At 41.1% G+C, this 26,648-nt stretch overlaps 1 protein-coding gene across 7 annotated transcripts in view; it reads right to left on the bottom strand.

Annotated features, from left to right (window-relative positions):
• Rbfox1 (RNA binding fox-1 homolog 1) overlaps positions 1–26,648 on the bottom strand; it is a 368,464-nt gene that overhangs the window by 63,485 nt on the left and 278,331 nt on the right. For 4 of the 7 annotated variants that reach the window (XM_052195050.1, XM_052195048.1, XM_052195047.1 and 1 more), the window contains exon 8: positions 14,197–14,277. The exons of the other annotated variants lie outside the window; for them this stretch is intronic. In XM_052195050.1, coding sequence (XP_052051010.1) covers positions 14,197–14,277 — 81 coding nt within the window. The remainder of the gene's footprint in view (positions 1–14,196; positions 14,278–26,648) is intronic. 7 annotated transcript variants of the gene reach the window in all.

Raw genomic sequence — 26,648 nt, 5'->3', positions numbered from 1 at the left:
ATGCATACATGGATGCATAATACCCACATCCACTGAAACCTCATTTCTAAAGTTGGAGTTACTTGGATTCAAAATTCTCCTACTACTTTGGGCTTCTATACTTATGGTTCTATAGGAAATTAATTTGTTAATACTGTTTTCACATATCGTTTTGTTTGAAACAAATCTGCTTGTACATAAATGAGTGATCACTGGAAGAAAACCATACAGAAAAGCAGGCCCAGAGAATGCAGGAGGATTTGTTCTGGATGGCAGGGTTCCTGTTCCCTAAGCACAAAAATTCCCTCACTCAAAACAGTCAATTTTGAAAGACAACAAAACCCACCCTTGTTAACCAGGCACAGGAATCTTTTCAAATCACTCATCTGTTTGGGGCCGAGCAAGAAAGCAGCTTTGGGTTCACTAACCACTACACCATTCCTACATCCTGTGGAGTCTAGCTGTTTTCTCTCCTGTGTTACAAATGCCAGGGTTAATCCAGCAGATGCATAGTGGGTGCTTCTGGGCTGCTGGGTGTGCACTTTCTGTAGCAGAGGTCTTCCTGATCCCTCTGACTCAAAGGTATTGATATACCTCCCCCAGGCAAGATTTCTGTAACGTTTCATTCAACAAAATGGAAATGAATCTCCATCTTGGAGTGTTTAATTTGGCAGCACTGCAGCCGACATCTGCAAAAGTGCTTTCTGTTGTTGGAGGGAGCATAGAAGTTGGAATCTATTTTAATTTAGATAGAGCCACTTGCCATAATCTCTTAGTTTGTCAAAATCAGCACCAATGTCAACTTTTTTTTCCCACACAAAACCATGAGGGGAGTGGAGAAACAAAATAATTACTTTATCGATATATGTGTGTGTGTGTGTGTATGTATATATATATGTATGTATATACATATATATATATATATACAGAGAGAGAGAGAGAGGGAGAGAGAGAGAGAGAGAGAGAGGGAGTAAAGGTTCAATTGTTAAATCATTCATGGTCTATCTAACAGCTGGCTGGAACAGTGAGCTCGATGGATTGCCTCTCCAGGTAGGAAACAGGGCAAGTGAGATAAATTAGCTGCCTTATGCTGGGCTGGATTACCCATGGTTCTCTGGGGTTGCTACAAATTCTGGAGCTTGAGGTCCTTAGAGGGGGGCTAGCAGTGACTCCCAAGACATGTATGGCATGCAAATACATTTGTTCATTTCACATCCAGCCATCGCTGTGAGGATAGCTGTGCTGTCTGTCAGTGTTTGGTGTTGAGGCCATCTGCCATTCAGCATCAGCATGTAGCTAAATAACAAAACAGAATAAAGTAAAAAAAAAACCAAACAACAAACAAAAACTGCTCTGAGCCTTTGATCAACACCCCAAACAAACCTGTAGGCCAGGAGTCGTTTGTATCTGTTCATCATGTCCCTGATTTGGAAGCTTGAATTCAAAGGCCCTCTTATAGAAGGAGGACCATTAGGAACCTGCACAGTTTTTCGGTCAGTACAATCAGGCTCTGTGGTGAACTTTCGAAGATCCTGCAGAAGATAAAGCCTATGGCTTGAATAGCTACCTGCTACAACTCAAGAAGTCTGGAAAGACTTCTGATGGCTAACTCTTTCAGTGCCCTTATATAAGTAAGTACACAAACCAGTCTACATAACAAAACATCACAGTTACAGCCCAAGCAGAACACACTGCACTGAAACTCAGATACTTTCTCCATGATGTGTGTGTGTGTGTGGGGGTGGTTGGGGGAGGTAGGGGCAGAACATATAAGCATGCAGAGGCTAGCTAATCCTTGGATGTCATTGCATTGTTTTACATTTTTGAGATAGTCTCTTACTGGCTTTGGATTAGTCAATGCCACCACCAAGCTGGGTGTCCAGCAGGATCCTGGGATCTGCCTGTCCCCACATCCCCAAAGCTGTGATTTTATAGTATGTGCCAACATGCACTGCTTTTCTTGTGTATGTTTTGAGGACTGAATTCAGGTCCTCACACTTTCATGACGAACACTATACCATGGAGCTAGCTTCCCAGTTCTTTCTTGTTTTCACACAGAAAGAAATTATGAGTCAAAAGCCTGAATTCCATGCAAACAGCACCCCTCCCCAAGGAGATAGATGGAATATATGCATGCAGCCAGGATATTTGGGGCTAAAGCTGCATCTCTTTGCCACTGAATTCAGGTTCTGTGGTAGCCATAGTTTGGCTTGTGATGGCTCTTATCCATAACTCACACCAGGATTTAAGGAAACTTGCATTAGCTTACATTCTTGGGTAGATAGGAACTCTTTCAGATTCTTTTTCCTTCCACAAGAAGCAAACACATCTTCCTTTCTGGGATCCCTGTACTGAGTGGGAAAGTTTGCTTTTGATGAGAAGGAAGGGACTCACTGGTTGCATTTCTGTCTCTGTAATCACAGTGCCCATGCAGACTTCCTGGAATTCCTTTTCCAGATCTCCATATACTCAAGGGCTCAGTCTCCCACACTTAGTCCTTAGCTGCTTTTCTGCAAGTCTAGGGTTAAGCTGCTGACCTGGATCAATTTGCAAATCTGAGTCTACTAGGATTACATCACCCACTCTGTGGCATCCACTACCCCGCTGTTACCCTTTAGGGACCAAGCCTGCTTTTATTTTCACCTCTAGAACTTGCCTCTTCAGAGATCTGAGTGAAGAATACTCCCTGCAACCGCTCACTATTTTTTAAATCCATACTAGTTTCAAGAAGCAAAGGAAGTGCAGACCAGCATTTAATAAATAAACTTCTCAACATAAGCTTATCAAAAAACGACTGACAGATTTCTCTCTTGCCCCTGCTGGGGCTCGAGAGTGGGTGGGCATTTTCAAGGTGCCGACTGACCGACTGACCGACTGACTGACCATGGGAGCTGCTCTGGTGGTTGATCCTCTTAAGCAAACGTGGGGGAAAAAGCCTCCTCTCAATGCTAACTCAGGCCTTGCTATTTCCAGGGAATTCCCCCAGCAAGTCTGCCTCCCCGCTTTTCAGAAACATCTCATCTCGGTCTTGTTCTCTGGCTTTGTGTGTGCTAGAATCCCAGGGCAGCATAGTTTATTGTTTTAATATCTGTCTGACACAAAGCAAGCGCAGCCTCCAGTGACTCCTTATCTGTCACATGTATTTCTGTGAAAGAAATATCAAGACAAATAAGATGTTTGGGGGCACACCACGGGATGGGAGCTTTTGCAACTGGCAGTCTTTTGCAAAAGGCAGACCCCCATTTGAAAATGACAAAAGCCACTCTTCTGCATTGAGATTAATAACCAAATGGAGAATGCAAGATAGTAGTCACTTGAAAAAAAAAAAGACTGCTGGCTGGAAGGTTCTTCCCTTCAAGGAACTGGGGGCTGTGGTTGGCCGTGATAGCACATGACCACCTCTCCAGCAGCTGAAAGCAGGAAGATGAAGAGTTTGAAGCAAGCCTGTGCTCCATTGTGGAGCCATGCTGAAAGTTAGGGAAGCATTGGCAATAGTCAGATAGTGATCCTGTTTTAATTTTCCATGGAAATAAAATGACCTGCAGTCACTGCGAGACAATGTGCTTCGGCTGGCTAAGAGTTAGCCTGTATCACATGCCCATCAAGGTATGATGGTAAAGGGATCAGAAATTCAAGTGAACTTGTTTGTTTAAATATTTAACATTTTAAAGTTCTGTGTAAGCCAGGCAGTGGTGGCTCACACCTTTAATCCCAGCACTTGGGAGGATGAGGCAGGTGGATTTCTGAGTTCGAGGCCAGCCTGGTCTACTGTGTGTGTTCCAGGACAGCCCGGGCTACACAGAGAAACCCTGTCTCAAACCCCCACCCCAAAAAGGTCTGTGTAAGTGGGCAGACATGCGCACATATGGCTATCTGCTGAGGCCAGAGGTCTCCAATCCACTTGGAATTGTAATTATGGGTAGTTGAGAGCCTCCTGATGTGGGTGCTTAGGAATTGAACTTGAGTATTCTACAAAAGCAATGCACACTCTTAACCATGGAGCCATTTCTTTGCTCCATGAATCTGTTCTGAAAATGTGGCATCTAGATATAATACCTAAATGGGTGTTGGGATCAGTTAAGCCACATTAAGAATTAGCTCACCATGAATCAGATCCAAGTATGCTCCTTGAATACATGAACACACAACTAAATGTATTGCTCTCTATAGAAATATTTGTGCCAGAGAGAGATAGACAGACAGATAGACAGACAGAAACAGAGACAGAGATTGATTATATCATCACTGATTGCATACATAGTACACACTGTAATAAACAAGAAAATAAACAATAAGGCCAAGATCTTAGGGAACGAGGGAGGGTTGAGTAAAAGACAGCACTTCGCTGATACGTAGATAATCCTAGAGCTAAGTACCAACAATCTTTCTGTCTCTGCCCTCCTTCCCCAGGACTGGGGTTACAGGTACATATGAGTCTGTGATGAACATTTTCTATAACTGCTGAAGTTTTGAACTCAGGTCCTCACGCCTTCTCATCAAATACTCTTACCTGCTGAGCCATCCCTCTAGCCCGTGATAGTTTTGAAATGTGATACAATTATACAAGATGCTAGAGGTACCCTAAGATGATTATCAAAAGAATTTTTGCCCCTACCCTCAGGTTAACAGCGACCTGGCATGTCTTTTCTTGGTAAATAAGAATGAAATAAATGAGTTGATTGGTAATGGATAGCCCTGAGGCAAATCTAGCTGCAGATTATTCTTATAAATGAAATTGTACTGAAATTCAGCTATTCACTATGTACAGGTATAGAATCTCTGGTGATCTGTAAGTCGTCCATGTCAAAGCTGGAAGAACAGATGCTGACAGGTTATACGTGGTTGTCCTTCAAAAGAGCAACTCTGTTATGCCTTGGTTAGAGATGAAAAAAAAACAGCTGTTTTTTATCCCAAATCATTGGATAGGTATGAGAAAGCAGGATCTTGGTCCTATTAGAGATGCTAGATAACTTCTCTAGTGTTCCAGAGAACAGTCCCTGCTCTGATATTTTTAGGAGCCCAACATGAAGTTGTTTGCATCCTCTGACTGTCAAGTGTTAAAAGGTATTTAGGAGGAAAGACTATGGGGAACATAATATGAGAGGACAAAGCCCACATAGCTTTGCAACAGTTTCCTTAATCCATCTGAGCCTAAATTTCCTGGTGTGATGAGTGTTAACATTAATTGTAGTGAGGATTGTAGGAGAGGATCACTAAAATGTTCCAGCAATGACCTGAGATATAATAAGTAAATAAGTATTTCTTGTCATTGTTTCAGGTCTACCAGTAGGTACATCCAACTCAGACCATTACCCTGAGGGCAAACAGGAAGTTAGGAGGGACCCAAAATTTAGTAATCAGTGGTTTTTAAAATCAGTATTCTGAAAAAGTAATCCAAGGTGAACAATTAAAATGTACATGAAAACATGCTATGTAGACATGCTATGTAAACATGCTATGTAGAACTATCACACTGGACCTAGCCAGTGAAATAAAAAACCTAATGTCTCTTCTTGCCTCTGTGGTGAACTTCAATGTTTATTCCACAGGGATCTTTCCCATCTTTGAATTTAAAAATATTCTATGAAAGCATTCCCATCTCTGTTCACCCTCTTTCTCTAGGAGCTCTTTACATTCTGTCTGAAGTTTGCATGCCTCACTTGTTCTTTGTGGTCCTGACGTTAGTTCTATTACACGGAGCCTCCAGAAAATATTATGAAAAGCCATCTTAGAGGCTGCTGCCCAGTATCAGCGACAAGAGAGAAAGCCCAGCTCTCTAAACCGATATGTCAGGGGCACAGTGACCCTTGTGTGCTCTGTCTGTGAACTGAGCAGACTCTGCTGACAGTCTCTGTATTGGGGAGATGGAAGAGGCAGCTCTGAGTTAATCTTGGGCTTCACTTTAATTACAGAAGCCAACAGCAGCACCTTCTGTGGCCTGAGTGTGGGATGTGCAGCTTTGATTTATGCCTGTTTCTGCCAGGTAATTTATTGTTTTAGGGGTGTTCACAGTCACTTCCATAAAACCTGAGCTCCATATATCAATTAAAAGCATACCATGACCACTTGCCCTTGAGATTCATACAAGTGAATAGAGCAAGTAATGATTCTGCAGTTTGGTAATATTGAAGTTTCTGTACATTTGCTTCTGATCTGCTGGTTTCTGTGGAGTAGGACTACAGACAAAAATTTCCTCCTTAATATCTGCCTTTAGTGTTTTCCCCACATGGTTGCAATGTTCAGCTATGGCTTTGTTAGAATTATGAAAACATGCATGTGTGAACTGGCGACAGATGAACCAGCACAGATCTTTCTACAGAAGCATGTATTTGCAACTCTCTGCAGATGTGGTAGTTCTCTGTCCAGGTGTTGGATGCCAGATGAAATGCCCCTTTCTACTCCAGATCCAAGTGCTGATGTCCTGGTGTTCACTGGAATATTTGGAGAAGAACTAAGAGCTTAAGCTTGGATGAGGAGGTCCTCAAAAAAATGTAGGTTAGACAAAGACTTGTATGCTAACTCCTCTCTGCTCTCTTTATCAGGTAAGGATGCATGAAGGTAGAAATTGAAAGCTCGGGCAAGAGCTATTATCAGGACCCAACCTGGCTGGCACCTTGATCTGGGATGTCACCTTCCTGAGTAATGAGGAAATACATGTCTGCTGCTTAGGCAGCCCAGTCTGTGGCATTCTGCAATAATATCAAACTAATGGGCTCCTCATGGGAATTTGAAAAATATGCCATGAAATTTAAATCTGACAATATAAGAAAAGACAGATAATTTTGCCTGTACAATTAAAACTGTATAATGGCATGCAAATAACATATAAGAAAAGATACACTTCAATAACAGTGCTCATCACAAACAACAATAACAAACACTAAACATAATTGGAATTTATAAGAGGTTAAGTACATTTTGCAGTTGAATCTGTGAAAGATGGTGCTTACAGTGAGGAAGAAACTCATGCAAAAGAGAACAAAGGGAGATTTTTTTTCTTTCACCTGTATAATCTGCAACATTGACAAGACCCAAAACAGTCATTACAGAGAGGCTTGTTGAGCTGGATGCAGAATCCTACCATTGGCCTACAAATGAGGACTCTGAAGCATGGATATGTAAGGCTGCTAGTGCAAATCTACCTATCACAATCTTGGTGCGAGATGTGGAAGGAAGTGGGTTGCTTTGTCTGGATCTGAGTGCTGGGTGATACCCTCAATGAAACAGCTTGACAATATCAAAGTGGTCTCAAGGTGATGATCAAGTCATGTTAGATAAACCCAAGCATGTTGATAGAGAATATGTACATAATATGTATATGAGTACTTGCCTCTAAATGAAAACACAGGACTAATGTTTTCCTTACCCATTGCTGAATGTAGTCCTCAAATCAAATGGGAGAAAGAGAAGAATTCTAGAAGGCCACCGACTACTCTACAGGGTCACACAAAGATGCTATGCCAAATGTGTGTGTGCATACACACACACAGGGGTGCATCCTGCTTCCTATGACATGTAAAATTCCAATTAAAAATGTATTCATAAGCTTATGAGAAAACAGTATTGATGGCATTTACTGTAATATACAAAAGAAAGAACCCAAAGCCATCACTCCACCTGGTCACTCAAATCAGGCTTTATCCCTGTGTGGAAGCAAGAACAAGAGCATCACTTCCATCTTTAGCATTTCAAGCTAGTGCCGTTTCTCTTTGCATGAAGATGAGATGGGGTTAGCTAGTAACATATCAAGAAGAGGTCAAGTAGGTCACCCGCCCTGTCCACTTCAAAATTTCTCTTATAAAGGACCATATGGCTCACAGCCTGTCTAATAACATGGTAAATATGTCACATCTGTAGGACCGAATCCTGCCTAAATTCTTCATGTTTTGCTCTGACTTTAATTGAGAGCTGTTTACTAGGACACACAGGAGGCTATGCAGTGTCCTATGACACTCTTAAGTCAGAATAAACCATGGGGACAGGAGGGAAGAGCAAAGGGGTTGGGCTGTACTGGCATGCAGTCCTGAGTGGCGTTTCTCCCTCTTAATACTGTTGCATGTGGTCGGTCACATCAGGAAGATTTACTTAATATTGGACACATTATACAACAGTATACCTTTAAAAGCAGATGACTTCACTGGGAATTATTTTCATTATAGGCTCATTCAGCAGGGTTCCTTTAAAAACTATCTCCCCTACTGTATCTAAGGGTGTTATTTACAGATAATTTTCTATTGGCTAAGAATATGGGCAATTTAATTTGAAAACATTTAAGGACTAATTTAAAAATGGAGAAAAACTCTATTGAGAATTCTTTTTAGATACTTACCCGTTTTTTAAATTGGGCTATTTGGTTTGTTGATATCTAGCTTCTTGTGTACTTTATTTTGGATATGAGCCCTCTTTCAGATGTGGAGTTGGTAAAAATCACTTCTCAGCCTGTAGGCTGAACCCTTTGTTCATATGATGATCTTCTTTGCCTTATAGAAGCTTCTCGGTTTCATGAGGTCTTATTTATTAATTGTTCTTTGTGCTTGTGCTAACAGTGTTCTGTTTAGAAGTCTTTTCCTGTGCCAATGACTTCCATGCTATTATTCCCCACTTCCTCTTCAATCAGGCTCAGTGTATCTGGTTTTATGTTGAGGTCACTGATCCATTTGGTGTTGAGTTTTGTGCAGGATGATAATTATGAATCTATTTGCATTCTTCTACATGTCAACATCAAGTTTGACCAGCACTATTTGTTAAAGATGCTGTTTTTTTTTCAATGTGTATATTTGGCTTCTACATATATAAAAAAATCAGGGGTCCATTTATTGCATACATTAATGTCTGAGTCTTCAATTTGGTCTCACTGATCAACAAACATGTCTTGTTTTTGTGCCAATGCCATGATAGTTTTATTACTATAGCTTTGTGGTACAACTTGAAGTCAGGGAAACTAAAATGAAGAAAATTCACACATTGTTGGAGGGCATGCAAACTCAGAGCCCCTGTAGAATCCTGTGTGGAAGTTCTTGAAAAAGTTGGGTATTAACTGGTCTCAAGATCACTCTATACTATTATTTAGCATTATGCAAAGGATGCTCCATTCCACTCCATAGGCACTTGCTCAACCATGTCATTGCTGCTCTATTTGTATTAGACAGAAGTGGAAACAATCTACATGTCCCTTAACAGAAGAATGGTGAAAGAAAATGGGATCCATTTAAACAATTGAGTATTACTTAGCTATTTTTTAAAAGATGACATCACGATAATTGCAGACAAATGGATGGAACTAGAAAAGAAAAATCATCCTGAGTGAGGTATCCCATACATAAATATGATATGTATTTGCTCATATGTGGATAATATGTTCAGTCAACAAAAACCAATCTATAGTCCGTGGAACCACATAGGGCAGGCATAGAATAAGGAACTAGAGAGAACAGAAGTTCCTTAACTTAGTTCCCTTATGAAAGGGAAATAGAATAGATAAGTTTGGATGGAATAAGACAGAGACTGAAATGGAAAGATTAAAAGAGAATTGAGGTGGTTATGGGTGGGAATATATGGAGAAACAGCTAAAATTAAGGGGCATTTGAGAGCCATGTGAAAACCAATATAGTATAAACTGTCTAAATTATCTACATATATGAAGGTGATCTAAATTAAATTGCCAAATAATGTGGGAGACAGAGTCTCAACTGGAAATCTTATGTTATCAAAGAAGATCTCAGCATGGGGACTGGATTACATCTAATTGAGTTGCTGGCCAAAGGGGACCCTCGGAAATTCCCAAAGAGCAGTGGATATTGCCAGGGCTATATATATAAGTTGTTCTCCACAAACTGACAGCTAGGACCCATTGTTGATTATAATACCTACAAACTCACTGAACATGGAAATGTTGATCTGGTGCCTACATAGAGCCTCCACCGTCTGTTCTGTTGTGTTTGGTATAAGAAGATACTCTGTTTGCTACCAAAGGAGAAATGCAAACACTTATCTAGCCACAAATGCTTTCATCTACTGTGAAGTTCTGCTTGAAACATGCTAGAGCAATGGTGGCACAAAACTTGTGGGCATAACCAACAACTCGTTTGACTTAAGGCCCACTCAGCAAGAGGGGAAACATACCCAACACAGCTTAGGTGCACAAGAACCTGAGACTAGTTAGCCAAGGAGCTTTGAGCAAACTAAATCATTCTGGTCTTAAACTAACAACAACAGCGATGAAATGACTCCTAATGATATTCTGTACGTATCGGTTAGGTCCTTGCTCAGCCATCACCAGCGAAGCTTCCTGCTGCAGCAAATGGGAACACATACAGAGACTTACAGCCAGACATTAGGCAGAGAGTGAGAGACCCTGGAACACTTAGTTCTAAATGGGATGTCACCATCAAATCCCTTCCCTCAGAGCTCAAAGAACACCACCACGAAAGAGGAGGCAGAAAGAGTGTAAGAGCCAATAGGGATGGAAGCTACCAAGGGAGCAAAGCCCTCTAAATCAACATGAGTCAACCTCATAGAAACTCAGAGACTAAAGCAGCATGCATATGAGCCATGCAGGTCCACACCAGGTCCTCAACATTAATGTATATGCATGTGTATTTGTGTGTGTGTATGTGTGTGTGTGTGTGTGTGTGTATCTTCCAGTTAGGGTTTTAGTGGGAGTCCTCTGAGTGTAAGATTGAATGGGTCTCTGGTTCTTGTGCCTTCTCTTAGGCTTTTTTCTTCTCTTGGTTTGTCTCGCCAAACTTTGATTTCATATCTTTCATAGTTTTTGTTTTACCTTATTGTATTTTACATTATGTTTTAAATGAATGAATGAATGAATGAAAACTAACTGCTAGTGTAAATGTTAACAATCATTTACACCTTGTGGGAGGGCAAAGTCAGTTTTATCCAGTGGAGTGACAGCCACTCCAGGGCAAGCCTCAGGCTCAGGAGCAGTTGACTACCATATAACAGCGTCCACTGGATTGCTTTTGGGTTCTGTGCTTTCGTTGGGTTGTGGTTTGGTTTTATTTGGTTCAATTTTTTTGTTTTGTTTTTTATTTACATCATTTTCATTTGTTTTATTGGTTTTGGAGAAGTTTGCTGTTGAATTGGATTCTTGCTTGTTTTTGTTTTGTTTTGCTTTAGAACTTAAAAGTTGGGAAGTTAGGGAGAGTAAGAGAATGTAGAAGAACTTCGGGAGTAGAAGAATATGATCAAAGTATATTGAAATGTAAACATCATTTTAAGTAATCAAAAGCATAATAAATGGAGAGAGCTCCCAGTTTGATGAATAGTAGCAGAAGTTAGTATACATAAAAACAATCCACAGAGTCTGTCATATCATAACTTTCAGGATCATAACTTTCAGAAAAATGTAGAAATACCTGAATCCTCAAGATTAGAAAGGGTACCCTAAAGCATTGATAAGACATGAGGGAGCCTCCATTTGAAAGAAGAGGCAGAATTCCTACTGAACATCTCTGCATCATTCAGGTCTCAGGGATAAGAGAAGATAGAGCTGTTTGCCTTCTGAGAGTCCGATTAGAGAGAAGAGGACCCTGGTCAGTTGGCTGGATGCTTTAAGAGTGGGAGCTATAGCTTGTTCTAGACCTGGTAAGAAAGAGCAAACCAGGATGAATCTTGACAAGATGCCAGCTTTCTGCAAACAGCTAGGACAAAAAGCAATGGCGGAGAGAGGAAGCCTGGGTGGAGAGAGTACGTCCCAGGGTTGTGAACCATCTTCCTCTTGCGAGCTCCTTGCTCTGACACAATAGTCAACCAGCTTGCCAATCTGAATATCATTACTTAAGATCAACACCCAGGAAATATTCTTACTGAAACTAGGTTGTGCCACTTTTAAAAACTTAAAAAAATGAAATTAGCTATTAATTGCTTCCTTTAAGACTGCTATAGAAAAGGGCATTGATTTTAATATATTTGAAAATAATTGGTATGAACCTGAACATGCAACAACTGGGGCAACAGATTAAAATATAATTAAACAATAGCATATGAGAAGGTTATTAGCATATTTTCTAAAGGTCACATGGCCAATCCTTGACAATAGGAAGTTGAAGATGTGTAGGCAAGCTGGCTGACATTATTTAAAATAGGAGCTTGCTAAGCTTGTGGAATACATGTGCGGCAATGATGCCACTGCATACTCAGGACTAACAAAGACCCTTTGCATGAAGGTTTAGACACTGCTTCTGTAAGACACAGTATAGCTTAGAATATCAGGCACCTATCAAGAATATTCACTGAAGTAATATAAATATAAAATACACATTTTCTAAGACAAGTTCTTACTATGTGGCTATAGGCCTGGCTGGTATCAAACTCAGGATGCACCTGCCTTTCTCCACCCCTAGTGCTGGGATCAAATCTATGTATCACCATACCTGACAATAATGCACATTTCACTCAGTTTGGTTTTACAATCCTTAGAGAATAGGTAAGGGTGGGGTCTAGCCTGTGGCTTTAATTTACTATCTCCTGACATCATTTCCCACAACAGAGAGTTTGTGTAATGTTTCTGTATTGACCCAAATTTGCTTTAGAATAGCTGGAAAATTTTAAATCAGTACTTTCCAAGTTGTGTCTGGCTTACTTCTGTAAAGAAAAAGGAAGAATATCACAAAAGTATACAGAATCAATCTGCCTAATACGTTAACTGACTGCTTTCCTCCATGTAGTTAATTAGCCTGATGAATTCAAATAATTATTGTCTCCAAGTCCCACCCACATTGTCCTATAGAATACATATGTAGAGAGTTTTTTTTCCCTAGGGGTTCTGTGGACACTGTGCATCAACAATTTTCCAGAAAATGTAGTAGAAACAGGATGGGTGGATGGAAAGAATCAAATGTTTGTAAATGCCTCTGAACACTGTGGACCTCCCCTGGTTTCAGAGAAGTCGCTGTCCTTTGTGCCCCAACTCCCTCATCTGCAAAGCAAGCAGTATAGTACCTACCTGGAGCAGGTATGGAGAATGCTAACATCTACAGTAACTCACAAGGGACAATTTGCCTCCATTCAGAAAGAACCACTTCTTGTCAGAATTTAGAATTACATGAGGAACAAAAAATGACTCTCCTCACTTAACCAGCTCACAACTGAGTTTGACTATGAAATAGCTGTCGATCTCCATATTTTATATAATCAGTGTGCCCCAGGATTGTCACCATTAGAGTTTTGAACGCAGTTGACCTCTCTAGTGTATCTCACTCTTAACACTCTGGGGAATGAGGTATCAGATTTTTTTCTCCAGCAATGAAAAATCTCCTTGCTTTCATTTTTGTGACTATTGTCAGCTTCCACTTCAACACTAACCTTCTTTCAGAAGCCCATTGGCCATCCCAAGGACCTTCAGACATCCTTTTGGGCACTAGCTCTAGAGAGGACACATTTGCCAACTAAGAAAACCTCCCAGCACTACATATAGTCTGTTCATTGGGTAATAAATAAGAACTAAGTCCTGGCTAAGATGGGAAAGAAGGAGGAGCAAAGGGCCTAGTTTTGGCTTTGGTTGTCCAGTCTGCTCTGGAATCAGGGAGGCTGCTCTGCAGGATTTCCATCCAAGCTTATGTTTAATCTCCTGCCCCCGGCTCTTGATGGTTATATTTACATCTAGATGTAATTATATACATATATAGAATTTAACCAGAGTGCTTTTGAATTGCTGTTTTCCAGTTAATTGGGGGAAAAAATCCCTTAATTTAACTCTCCTCACATTGGACGCACAAGCCCTGCAAATAAGCCATAAACTGGCTATATTTCCCACAGTGAATTCCATCTACAAAGGGACAGACCAAGACACCTGCTGGGCTATAGGGGATTTCTTGGTTGGCTTGCATATTTAAATTGTGTTACCATTAATTTGCAGAGCTATGATCAATGCAGGCAGTGTCCTCTAGTTTCCCTCCCTCCCACAATCTTTCCCACCAACCAATTCCCATGTCCCATTCTGGCCATCAGTCATGACAGGTTTAATGGAGAATGGCTGGTGCATACCTGGGAGTCAGGATTACTATGAATGGGAGCAAGCAGAGGGATATAGATGCGAGGGCAATGGAGAAACAGACATGCTTATGAAAGGCCACTCCATCTTATGGAGAGCACAGCTGGAAGGAGATGAGATCAGAGGGGCAGAGACTTACATGGCAAGGGAGATGAGTGGACTCATATATACATATCACAAAACAAAAAGAGCCACAGCTGTGGGCTTACTTGCAGAAGTATATACAAGTGAACTGGGGCCACTGTACATGGAAGATCCCTCCTGGTTGGCCTGGCACAACAGCACCGTGCCTACAAGAGAGAGAAAGAGACAGAGAAAGAGATGGTGTCTGGTTTGGGGACAGCACACTACATCTGAGAGCATGGCAATACAAACAAGAAAGGCAGAGAAATGTAAACACAGCCACATCTCAGAGCACAGGAAGCCAAAGAGACAAGAGGAAACCCACCCACTTCCATAGCCCACCAAATACATGCTGTGCCATTTCATATGAGGCTTTACTGTAGGGACTGGTTAGTTTGTAGCAGCCTGCTTTCATACACACAATGGGAGTGCTGTAGCCTTCTCAAAGGGGGTCTTAAGAAATAGCAAACAACCCTATACCCATGTCCCAGTAAGTGTCCCCTAGGTAAACTCACTTGATCACCAAAAAATAAAAATAAAAATAAAGCATGAGAGAGAGAGAGAGGGAGAGGGAGAGAGAGAGAGAGAGAGAGAGAGAGAGAGAGAGAGAGAGAGAGAGAGAGAGAAGAGAGACTTTGGAAGGAAACTAGAGTGTGTGGGAGGAGAAAAAGAGTAGGTAATGAAAGAACTGATGAAAAATATATATATGAAATGTCATCATGGAATCCATTATTATGTATAATTAATATATGCTAACTAAAACAAATTTTTAAAATATCAGTAATAATCAGACAGTAAATTGGACTGAAACACCACTTTGTCACGTGATCTTGATAAGTCATTGGGCCTCTCTGCATGTCAGCATTCCTATCTGCGAACCTGAGAAATGGGCATAAATATACCTACCTCCCAAAGGTGCCCATGGCAAGAACTGCCACTTAAATGATTGCTTCACAAATGGGAAGCTTAGGTGTTGATTTGTTTCAAGGCAGTTTCCTCTACCCCTGCCCTAAACATTCATCCTTGTTGATGAGCTCTTTAGGGGAAGGGCAGAAGGAAGGCAAGGCAGAAAAGAATGCTTCCCTGTGACCCACATGGCCCATCCTGGACACATGCCTGACACTGTGGAAGATGACTGTTGGCCTGCTTGTTTCAGGTCGCATCCCAGGAGCTCCCTACCTCCTGCTACAGTGTCTGCTTAACTGACCTGCAGGCAGGGAGGCTCTGCAGTGAGGGCTTGCCCCTGCCTGATTTAAAGGACAGGGCAGCTGGCTTCTTGTAAAATGGAAATTTACAGCAGATAGGAATGGCAGCCGTGGCATATCCTGAGACCGTTCCTTTTCTGCTGCCGACTTTGAACTACCCACTCACATCAAGGATGGCTGGCCCAAGGAGGACTCTTTGGGAACTTCATTTAACTCTGCTACTGCTATTAAATTCAAACTCAAGGACTGCAAAGAATGAGAGGGGCTTGGTGCCCCTGGGGTAGACCACCTCACCACTTTCTGTTCATTTCCCTGACTGGGCCAAATCAATGCCCCTCTTTGGTACTGTGACAGGACTGTCATCTTCCACAAAATGAAGCCTACCTCTTGAGCACACATCAGAAGCAAGTCCACCCTATGGAGGGAGACTAGTATCCTGTCCTACGTTACACCAAGATCTATAGAAATGTAGCTCAAACTTCCAAGTGTCATTGGGTTGGTCCAGAAACAAGAAAGTTGATGGTCCTGCCTGCCTGTGTACCACCACCCAGCTCTTGAAGGTTCTAACAAGATACAATCTCCCTCAAACCTATGTCCGCCTTCTCTCCATGCTTCTTTAGAGTCTGAAACCTATTTCCAGGTTAAAATAAAGGTGTGTGTGTGGGGGGGGGATGCGCATGCATGCATAACCTCCATCTTGTATTTGAGATTGAGGTCTCTCTTAAAACCTGAGATCACCAATTCAGGTAGGGTGACTGGCAAGCCACTGGACTTTTCATGTGGGTCCTAGAGATCTGAACTAAGGCTCTCATGTTTCTTTGGAATATATTTTAGAAGCTGAACTATTTCTCCAGTCTCCTCAAAATAAAGATTTCATTAAAATCTCAAACCCATCTCTTCTTCCAGTTACCATGTCTACTAATGTTATTTCTGTCATACAAGAAAAAGTAGCTTGACTGTATCACACTTGTCTTATGCTTGGACCTGAAGAGCAGCCATCTCTCCCTCCAACTGCTTTGCACTCAAAATAGGCCAGGCATAAGAATGAACCCAATTTGTATGGCTCAACAGTCCATACACTAAGAACTTGGCTGGGCCCCTGATTAACATCTGCTGAATTGATAGGTTTCTCCTTTCTACTTCACTTTGTCATCATACTAGAACTATGCCATGGTCTAACTGCCCCTCCACAAACATTTCTGGTTACAACAGGCAAATTAAGAGCAAATCCCTACCAGTAAAGAGGGAATAGTTCTAAAATGAGTCATTGGCAATGGGCTACCCACCAGGACAGGCAGTTGTTCTAGCAGCGAGTCTGCTGACATCATACCCTTGCCATGGTGGGTATCCATCTGATTTTGTTCATCACTCAAACTCTTAAGAGAGAAATGTAGATTACTGAAGGACACAGAGAAAGCTATGACTCTGAATCTCCAACATGAAGGCACTGGCATGTGGGTTTGGAGACAACCCCCACTGTCTCCTCTGCACACCTGGTTAAAATTCAACCTTTAAAACAAGATCTTAAGTTTCTTGGTGGAGGGTGGGCCAGAATTTCAAAAAAGAAAAATCATCTAATTTTAGCCAAAATCACAGTGAAAGGACATTTCAGGATCTGTTGTTAAAACCCCTGGGTCAAGTTTCAATATCTTTAGTGCAATGTGTAGAATTCTACTGGGACCCAACACAGATTTTTGATTTTGTTCATCACTCAAACTCTTAAGAGAGAAATGTAGATTACTGAAGGACACAGAGAAAGCTATGACTCTGAATCTCCAACATGAAGGCACTGGCATGTGGGTTTGGAGACAACCCCCACTGTCTCCTCTGCACACCTGGTTAAAATTCAACCTTTAAAACAAGATCTTAAGTTTCTTGGTGGAGGGTGGGCCAGAATTTCAAAAAAGAAAAATCATCTAATTTTAGCCAAAATCACAGTGAAAGGACATTTCAGGATCTGTTGTTAAAACCCCTGGGTCAAGTTTCAATATCTTTAGTGCAATGTGTAGAATTCTACTGGGACCCAACACAGATTTTTGAGTAGAAAGCTGAATCCTGGCAGGGTTAAATGAAGCTCTCTTATTTTTCTTGGGCTATGGATTGTGAAGTCAGCCTAGAGTCAGGTCTTTGAATGTTCCCTTTGTAGGGGAGCAGAACAAAACCATCTTTACACAATGATTTTGACCTTTTGTAAAACAAAATCTATGCTTGGTCATAAGGCTTGGGTTTTATTTTACCTAAAAACATCCTCTAATTGAATTTGCAATGTGTTTATAGTGAGTTATTTTCCCACTTTGTGACCTTTGTTTAAAGGAAAGCCTCGAATTCAATAAAAACACAACACCACAGAGGAACAGGGTAGTGCCCATGCATCTCAGGGAGAGGGCTGCTTAATGCAGATTTGTTTTAGAAAGTAGGTCAAGTAGCTAAGAGGGTACAACAGGCTCTATAAAGACTATTTAGAAAATCATTGGAAGCCCTTCCCGACACAGCATAGACATAACCTCGCAATGGAGTCCCTTGAATTCTGTCTTCTCCCAACCCCTAACAGAGACCACAGGTCAACTCTGAAAGATCATCACTCGCACAGGGTGAGTATATTTACTCTTACGCATCTGTTCCTTGGCTTAAAACTTATTGTAAGTAAAGAGTAACAATGGGGGTGAATTACAGTTCTATGGACTCTCCAGCCAGGACAGACATCACTAATCAGTTTTAATATCACCTGCTAGTCTGCAGTGTCCTGAAATGTGCAGATTCGTTCTCACCTCGACTACTGGCAACTGCTGCCACTTGATGAGTGTGGGTGGGTAGGTGAGGACTCTATGCCCTCCTTGCCCTCAGGGTTGAGGTAAATCAGATGGAATTGGTCTTTCTGCCTCTGACAGAATTGAATATCAGTAATTGCCTATGGTGCAGCCCTTTAAAAAGTTGCCTTTTCCCATATTCCTTCTGCATAGTTTAAAAGTGACCTCTTCTAGTCACACTCATCAGGAGTGAATTAATTACTCCCTCTTCATGATCTTATCATACCCATTTTAATTCCCTGGCAGATCCTTTTCCCTATTTACATATGGGTTTTCCCTGCAGAAACCCCCAAGGCAGGCCAAATCATACTTAACATTTTACCCACGGCATCTAGTGAGACACCTGACCCTGGGCAGGGACTAATTAGTGGAGTTGAGTTAAAACACCTTTTTTTTCCTTCTTTTTTTAAAAGGGGGTCTATTTTTATTTTTATTTTTTGCCAAAAATAGTGCTTTTCCAATCAAACTCTCTGAGAGGTGACTTCTACTGCCTGATGTTTATGACTGGGAATTCATTTGCTTAGAGTCTAAATATATGCACCAGTTATCTCTAAGATACTCATCTATTTTACCTCTTTCCTAGGATTATTGGAGAGAGAGAGAGAGAGAGAGAGAGAGAGAGAGAGAGAGAGAGAGAGAGAGAGAGAGAGAGAGGTATAATGTGGTGAATGCCTGCGAGTACGTGGGTACTTGCTACTCTGCCTATCACTAAATCAGATTTCTCTAGGCCAGAAAAAGATATAGGGATAGTTGTCTAAGGTTGTCCACCTCACTGTTTGAGCCAAGCTCTCTCAATGACCTGAAATGTGCCCCCTTTTGTTTAGGCAAGGTGACTGGCCAGTGAACTCTTGGGATCCACTGCCCCTACCCCTAATTTCTGGGAATGTTCAGAGTCAGTTTTTAACCTGGTTGCTGCAGACTGCATACAGTCATCATGCTTGCAGAGCAAGTGCCGTTACCTATGGAGTACATAGCCAGTCCCTTTCCTGGGTCCTTTTAAGGCTGAGTCATAGGGTTAGCTGGACAGCAACCCTGGTTGCCAAGTCCTAGACCATTGATAACTATAGCTTCTCTGTGCCTGCAAGCAAGATAGCCCTCTCTCTGAAGATGATCAGGCCCCGTTCCAAAGTTCATCGACCTTGTGCTGGAGACCAAAGGCTTTTGCATCCCCAGTTCTGGGAAGATGCACATAGACTGTCACAGGTAGGATTTTAAGGTCTCTATCTGGGCAAAAGGAAGCCAGTGGGATGTCTGAAGTGACATCAAACTTTTTCTCATCTGGGCATTTTCCCTGGCATGGGGCATGGGGGAGGTGATCATTATTCCTGATTCTAGCAATTCAGCCTGGAAGGGACATATGCTTTTTTACAGACAAGAAGGATGGTGCCAAAAGGTTTAACCTTGCTATTAATTATTAAATTAACAACCTAGATTCAAACAAACAGAAAAAATGCTGCAACTTCATAGGTTCTGCAAAGGCAGCTGCCCTCACAGAAACCACCGTTCCCACCACCACTCATAAGTAAGCCTTTTTCAGACACAGCTCTGACATCTCTTCTTCCAAACAACTGGAAGCACAGTCCCTACATGTCTTCCTTCATTTGCTTCTAATAGAATGAACATCTTTTCTTTGGCTGTTTCTAACTGGAAAAGGTTTATAATTAAACCTACACCTCTTTCCATTCCTCTGGGTCCAGGAACCTGAACCGAAAGCAGAGATGCAGCTGAAGACAGAAGCTCTTGCTTCTGAACAAGTAGCAGGTGACACTTCTAAGCAACAAACTTAGAGAAGGGAAAGAAGAAATAAAGGGTGTTTATCAATGTTCACTTAGAGTCAAAGGAGCAAACCTACGGACATCATCCTTGTGAATTACTAGGCCTTGCCCTAGATTACTAGAATCCAAAGAGAAGGAAAAGAACATCAAACAAGCAAAACAAAGAAACAAATCACCACCACCAACAACAAAAACAACAACCACAAAACTAAAGGCTAGAATGATAGTTCACACATTTATGAGGTTTTTAGTTCAGTCCTCAGAATTCATATTTAAAGCCCCGTGTGGTATGGAAAGCACTTGTAATCTCAGTGGAAGGATGGGGCAGAGACTTAAGAGATAGGCAGATAGATCCCTGGGACTCACTGGCCAACTAGCCTAGCTGAATTAGAAAACTCCAGGCTAGTGAGAGAACTTCTCTCAAATGAACAGTATAGATAGCAACTTAGGGCTGACATCCAAGGTTGACTTTGATGCTCCCTCCAAATGTTCACAAATATAATCACACACATATACATACACAAAAGAGACATTCTGTACTCCTGGTCCCTAGGAATGGCCAATTCATTTTATCACCCCAAGATCATTGTTTTTTTCTGTTTAAACATATAAAACTGAAGGATACCAGGGATTCTGTAAGACCAACTTGAACAGTGGTGCATGCATTCTTGAAGGGTTTGTGTATCGCATACTGTCTCAAATGCATCCACAAACCTCTACCATGCTAGTCAAGTCCATGAAGAGTAGAGCTCTCAGCTGGGCTCCTCATGGGTTATCTCCTGCCACTGGGCCTAGTAATGTATCTGACTGAAGCAGAGTGTGAGAGAGGAGGGCCACGGGCTGTGTAAGAGCAAGCTCATTGCCTGAGCTTGGCCTGCTCTCTTCCTGGGTTCATCTGGGGGATGATAGGTCTGTAAGAATCAGCGTTTAGTCTATAGGGATTGTTAAGTGCTGACTATGGATAGAGTGATTTGCTAGCTCTAGAAGCTATTTGTGAAACTCCTTGTGTTTTTTGGAAAAACCCAGCATACTATCTTTTTAAAAATGCACATGATTGGGGACAAAGACAAACACAAGGGAAAAAAAACCCAAACATACAAATAAGAAATAATTCTAAGCACCAACCTGGGTCTATGTGATCAGCAATATTATTCGCTGGTATTTGGAAAAATTAATAATCTATTTCAGGACAATTTTGATTACATGTTTACAACTGGCAGGAATGGTTTTGCCTTTCTGCTGTCTGCCACAAGCAACACTGAGAAAGCTCAGGAGTCATTAATGCCACAGTTTTACTTTGGCTGGGTAGGGACAAGGGGATGATATGGAGGGGATGGGGTAAAGAGAAAACATCATTAAAACACATTGTAGCAAAACAAAATAAAAGAGGAAAATATATGTGCATGTGAGTATGTTCATGTGTGTGCAGATGTGTGTGGAGGCCAGAGGAAAAACAATAAAAGTTGAAGTTGTTTCTTGGGCACCATCCACTATTTTTAGAAGAGGGAGAGGGAGAGGAAGAGGGGGGGGGAGTTCTCTCACTGGCCTGGAGCATGCCCAGTAGCCTAGGCTGAGTGGCTAGAGAGTCACTGTAGAGATCTTCCAGACTCCACTACAACATCATTGAGAATATAAATACATGCCACTATGCCTGGCTTGTTTAAAAACAAACAAAATATCAACCAAACAAACAGAAACCTTGATGTTTAGAGATTGAACTGAGGTCTTTTAGGGTAAGTACTTTCCCTGTGGAGTCATCTCCCCAGCCACAGAAAAGACTTCTGCATTCATCACTTACCAGGGAATGTTTACCTGTCTGCTCACACTCAGTTAAGAAGGTCAGTAGTGGTGGTTCTTTAGATTTTTTTTTTAAGGTAAAAGAAAACCCATGCATTTTCCTCCCAGAAACCTTATTGAAAAATAGCAAATTATTAGGGCTCCTCTCCTTGAGAGGGACCTGTGCATTTTCCTTCCCTGGGGAGAGGAGTGTGGGCTGAATCCCTGTTATGGAAGGCATTGCATGCTACAAAACCCTGTGTAGTCCAGTCCTAAGGCCCAAGAGTTCAGAGCCTGGCATTCCAAGGGATGATCTTCAAATATTATAACTGGGTTAAATGAGGCCGTATGGGTGGACCCCAATAGAATGAGTGTGCTATTTTTTCTTCCATAGGTAATTTGGATACAGTCTTGAACAAAGACCAGATGAGTGTACAAAGATGTCAGCCATCACTCCAAGCTAAGAAAAGGGTCCTCAGAAGACTCTAACCCTCCAATGTTCTTTTAACAAAACATTTATTTCTATTGGTAGAAACAGATATTTCTACCCTGTCTTTGATGCCTTCATAAGTCCCAGAACTCAATCCTAGTGCACTCAGTAGTCCCTTCACAGACACTGTCTTGAGGGCCAATGAGATACTCTACCAGTTCGTCCTCCCACGTGGCATCTTCCCAACCTTGACTTTCTGTAAGACTCAAAGCATTGGGCTGTTCCCATTCACTCTATAAGGGAAGATAATGTTTCTGATTGTCAAATGAATCCAAAACCAGAAAGGGCTGTGGATGCTTCTAAAGTCACACATTTTTGAATGTTAATGTTGAGCGTTAAGTTAACACTACCACAGTTCTAATGTTCTTATAACAATCTGAAAGACAAGCTTTTCTGAATGGCTACAGTAGAGCTTCCAGCACAGGGATATTCCCATTTATCTGGGCATGAAAATCACTGGAAAATGTTGCATTTATATATATTTCTTATAAATCAAAATGCATCTCAATTGCACTTGGAGATTTCCATATTTAAAGGGCCCTAAAGCAAATCCATTCTGTAAATCATCCTTCAACTTAATTTATTTTTCTAACTTTTGCTTTTCATATTATTCATAAAGACATGCATCATTTCTTATCTTTCTCTTTGCTTCTTAATTTTTGTCGCAATTTTAGGCTTTGCATAGAAGTTCCAAGAACAATTCCAAGAATTTGTTTATAATTTTCTCATTGATTAGTTCAATAAAATTTTAAGTGACTCTTTTATTTATCTGTCCCTAAATTTTAGGCTACCTCAGATTTTAAGAGAAAAGATTTAACTCAATATAAGATTAAATTAAGAAATACATCTCCAGAAGCTGGTGTGTGTGTGTGTGTGTGTGTGCATGTATCTCTACATGCATACTGTTCCCATGTGAACAAGGGTCTAGGCCACAGGTCAACAGCGGGCCTCTTTCTCAATGGCTTCACATACTTCATTTTCCAGAAAGGGTATCTTACTGTCCTGGAGCTCACCATGAAAGTAGGCTGGAAGACATGCAAACCCCAAAATCTCTCTATCTTCACCTTACCAGTGCTGGTATAATCCTAGCACAATATTATGGTGAATAGAACTCATATTTGCCTGGAGAGTTCATTGCTAATTTAGCTATTTTCCCAGTACCCAGAAACCCAAGAAGCTCCAGTTCTTCTTCGGAATACCATCTGTCCTTAACAACTTGTAATATAGGAATTGCTAGCTAGGCATGGTGGCATATACCTACAATCTTAACACTTGGGAAGCTAAGGCAGGAGGATCATCAGTTCCAGGGAGGCATGAGATATATAGTAAAACCCTGCCTCAAGCAAAAAAAAAAATGGCACTATATTTAAATAGTATACCCGTTAAACAGATAGCACTACTGAAACAAAGAGCTATATAGGATTGTGCTGAGAGTGACGATGATTTAAGGAGCTAAACGCAAATGATTTTGACCAGATTCCTCCACTTGAGTCTTAAACAATATTCTTTAAAGTGTCATGTCAACAAACTACATAGTCTTCAAGTAAATCTGGCACCATCAACATGTATTCTGTTCTTTAAGCTAAGCCTCAGCTTTACACAATTGAAAAGAGATTAACAGAATACCATTGTTGACCAGTGAACTGGCTGTAAACTTGTTTCATTGTCTATTGATAAAGTTTTATTGACTCACAGTCATATGCATTCATGTATATACAGTGTACAGCTACTTTGTGCTATGACAGGGAGTGGAGAATTGGTAGAAGCCAGAAAGCCTGAAGAGTTTGAACTATCTGCTAGCCGCCTCTCTTCAGAAAACACTTAAAAGACATTTTTAAAATATGCTTCCACTGTTTAGAGTCACAATAAGAGCAACCTTGTCTAGATATACCTTAGCCCTTACTCAGGAAGCTGACATTAAATATTTCAAAAAACATTGTTTTATCAATACTGACCAAAGTTTAATTTTATTTTTGTAAAAATCTAAGGGTATTGTTTTGTTGTTTTTGTTGTTGTTGTTGTTGCTGCTGCTGCTGCTGCTGCTGGTAGTGGTGGTGGTGGTGGTGTGTGTGTGTGTGGTTTTTTTTTTGTGTGTGTGTGTGTGTGTGTACTTCACTGATATGTGAACATCAGAAGACAGCAGAGTGTTGTTTTGTAGGACAGGTCTCTTACTAACTTGTGGTTCACTGACTAGGGTGGTTTTATTGGTAGACACTGATCTGCCCATCTCTACTTCTCCAGCACTTGAATGCAACAGTACTACCATACTTGGTTAAAGTTGCTTTTGCTGTCCTCATGCTTTCCTGGCAAAAGCCTTATTAGAGGAGCTTATCTCTAATTAGAGGAGATTATATCTCCATCATCTGGTGGCATGATTTTTAAAACATGTGAAGGTAAAATGCCCTTCCCATTTTTGACTCACTATTTAAACTGTGAGCCAGTGGGAGTGAGGCAATGACGTAGAAACAGTTCCAGAGTGCATGTGGAAGTTGAGCAACTGAGTTGCAGGCAAAACCATGGCATTCAGTTTTATTTCCTAACACCAGACTACAAGAGCTACACAGAGACAGGAGGGATCCAGGGCCATGCATTTCACAAATTGCTGTGATTCATGGTCCTGTGACTGTTTTTCATGCATGCTCCAGTTGCGCAGGTCTGGGATATGACTTGAGGTTCTTCCCTCACAGGAACAGCCAGCATCTGAAGGTGTTCTTTGGGCAGTGAGATTTCAGGGACTCCGGAGATGATCTCAACAGCAGCCCAGAACAGAGAATGAGCACTCTGGGGCACTGGACTTCTAGCCCAAGAACTAAGTATGCTCTACTCGCACTGTCCCCCACCTCTTTGCCAAGAGAGGTAAAGGGCTAAGAAAGAAAAATTCCAGAAAAGAAATAGATTCTACCAGCTTTATATAATTCTGACATTAAGACTTTTCTCCAAGCTCCCGACTCTCCATAGTGACATTTGATTTGGAGTAATCCAACATACTTCCTGACCTGGAGATGGTCAGTAGCCACCGTCACTGCATCACTGAAGTGACCTTTAGATGTCTTATAGCTAGAGTACCTGATTCCCAATCAATAGATGACAAGGGAGTCCCCTGGTCACATTTAAGAATCTGTACTAGGCCTTGACATTCAGCAGAAGACACCTCTGTACAGAAAGGAGAAAAGAATCCCCTGCTTGCAAGACTGAAGTAAGACAGAGGAAAAAGACACAGATGGAAGAATAATGGACTTTTGAGGTTCAATAGTGTAATTCAAACAAACAAATAACCAACCAAACAATAACAGATCATCAACAAAACAGGTTTCAAAACTCTTCTACTTGGTTGTGTTTTCCAGTCTGAATGACTGTAGGCTATTTGACTTTGATAAAGTAATGAATTATTTCTAAAACTCACTTCCTTTAGCTGTAAAATAGAGATTAAAATATCAGGTTGATTAAGTAATATTAGGATTAGGTCAACTTTAAGGGCTGAGCAAATAGTTGCTGAGCGGTCACAATGACAATACTAATTGTAATAAATATTAAGAGTCTCAAACTATAACATTGTAAGAACTAGTTTGTTTCTTTAAGAAAAAGGGGCAGCCAAGATTACCATTATGCTTAATATACTTTACAACTGGGAATTCATTGCAAACCTTTAAATGTATGGGTTGTCTGTGATAACAGGGTATGGCAGTGGAACAGAAAGTCTAGGCCACCCCAGTCTGTGGTCCCACTTTCTTACTGGGTAAGAACTACTCTGGTTAAAGGTTCAAAGACACTTCCAGCAGCCTATGTGACATGCGGTCTCTAGTCCATCAGACTACATTTATTGATGACTTCTGCTTCTAGTATAAATCAAGTCAGGTTGAAGTCTATCCAGTGGATTCAGAAAGGGCCTCTACTTCTCTTTCTTTCTAGTTTTCCCTACCTCATCATATCCTTGGGAATATGGCTAGGCCCTGGAACTTGGAAGAATCTCAAAAGCTGCCTGAAGTGGCTCCGTGTTCCTCCTCTTTATGCTCAACATGCTATTGCAGAAATGTTTTAGGATACTCTAGCTAATTTTTTTGGAACAGAATAGAGTAACATCTTGAGTTGCCTTCTTAAAAGAAAATAAATTTCACCTCTGAATTTCTCAGAAGGTAATGACATACAGATGCTCAAATATGCTTCTCAGAAACACACACAGACAGACAGACACACACAGACACAGACACAGACACACATACACACACACACACATGCACACATGTGTGTGTGTGTGTGTGTGTGTGTGTGAGAGAGAGAGAGAGAGAGAGAGAGAGAGAGAGAGAGAGAGAGAGAGAGAGAGAGAGAGGTGCACTATAGAATAAAAGCAAATATATTTCAGACAGTGAAAATTATTCTAAAAACCTACGTAGTTCCCAATTTTCTTCATTCCACATGCACATCAAAGAAGCACAGAAAGACCCAAATAGATGTTTCTTTTTTTCCAAGGAAAATATCTCTAATATT

This window comes from Apodemus sylvaticus, chromosome 10 (assembly GCF_947179515.1).
Source record: "Apodemus sylvaticus chromosome 10, mApoSyl1.1, whole genome shotgun sequence".
In the NCBI taxonomy this organism is placed as follows: Eukaryota; Metazoa; Chordata; class Mammalia; order Rodentia; family Muridae; genus Apodemus; species Apodemus sylvaticus.
This window is presented reverse-complemented; position numbering and strand designations above follow the sequence as displayed.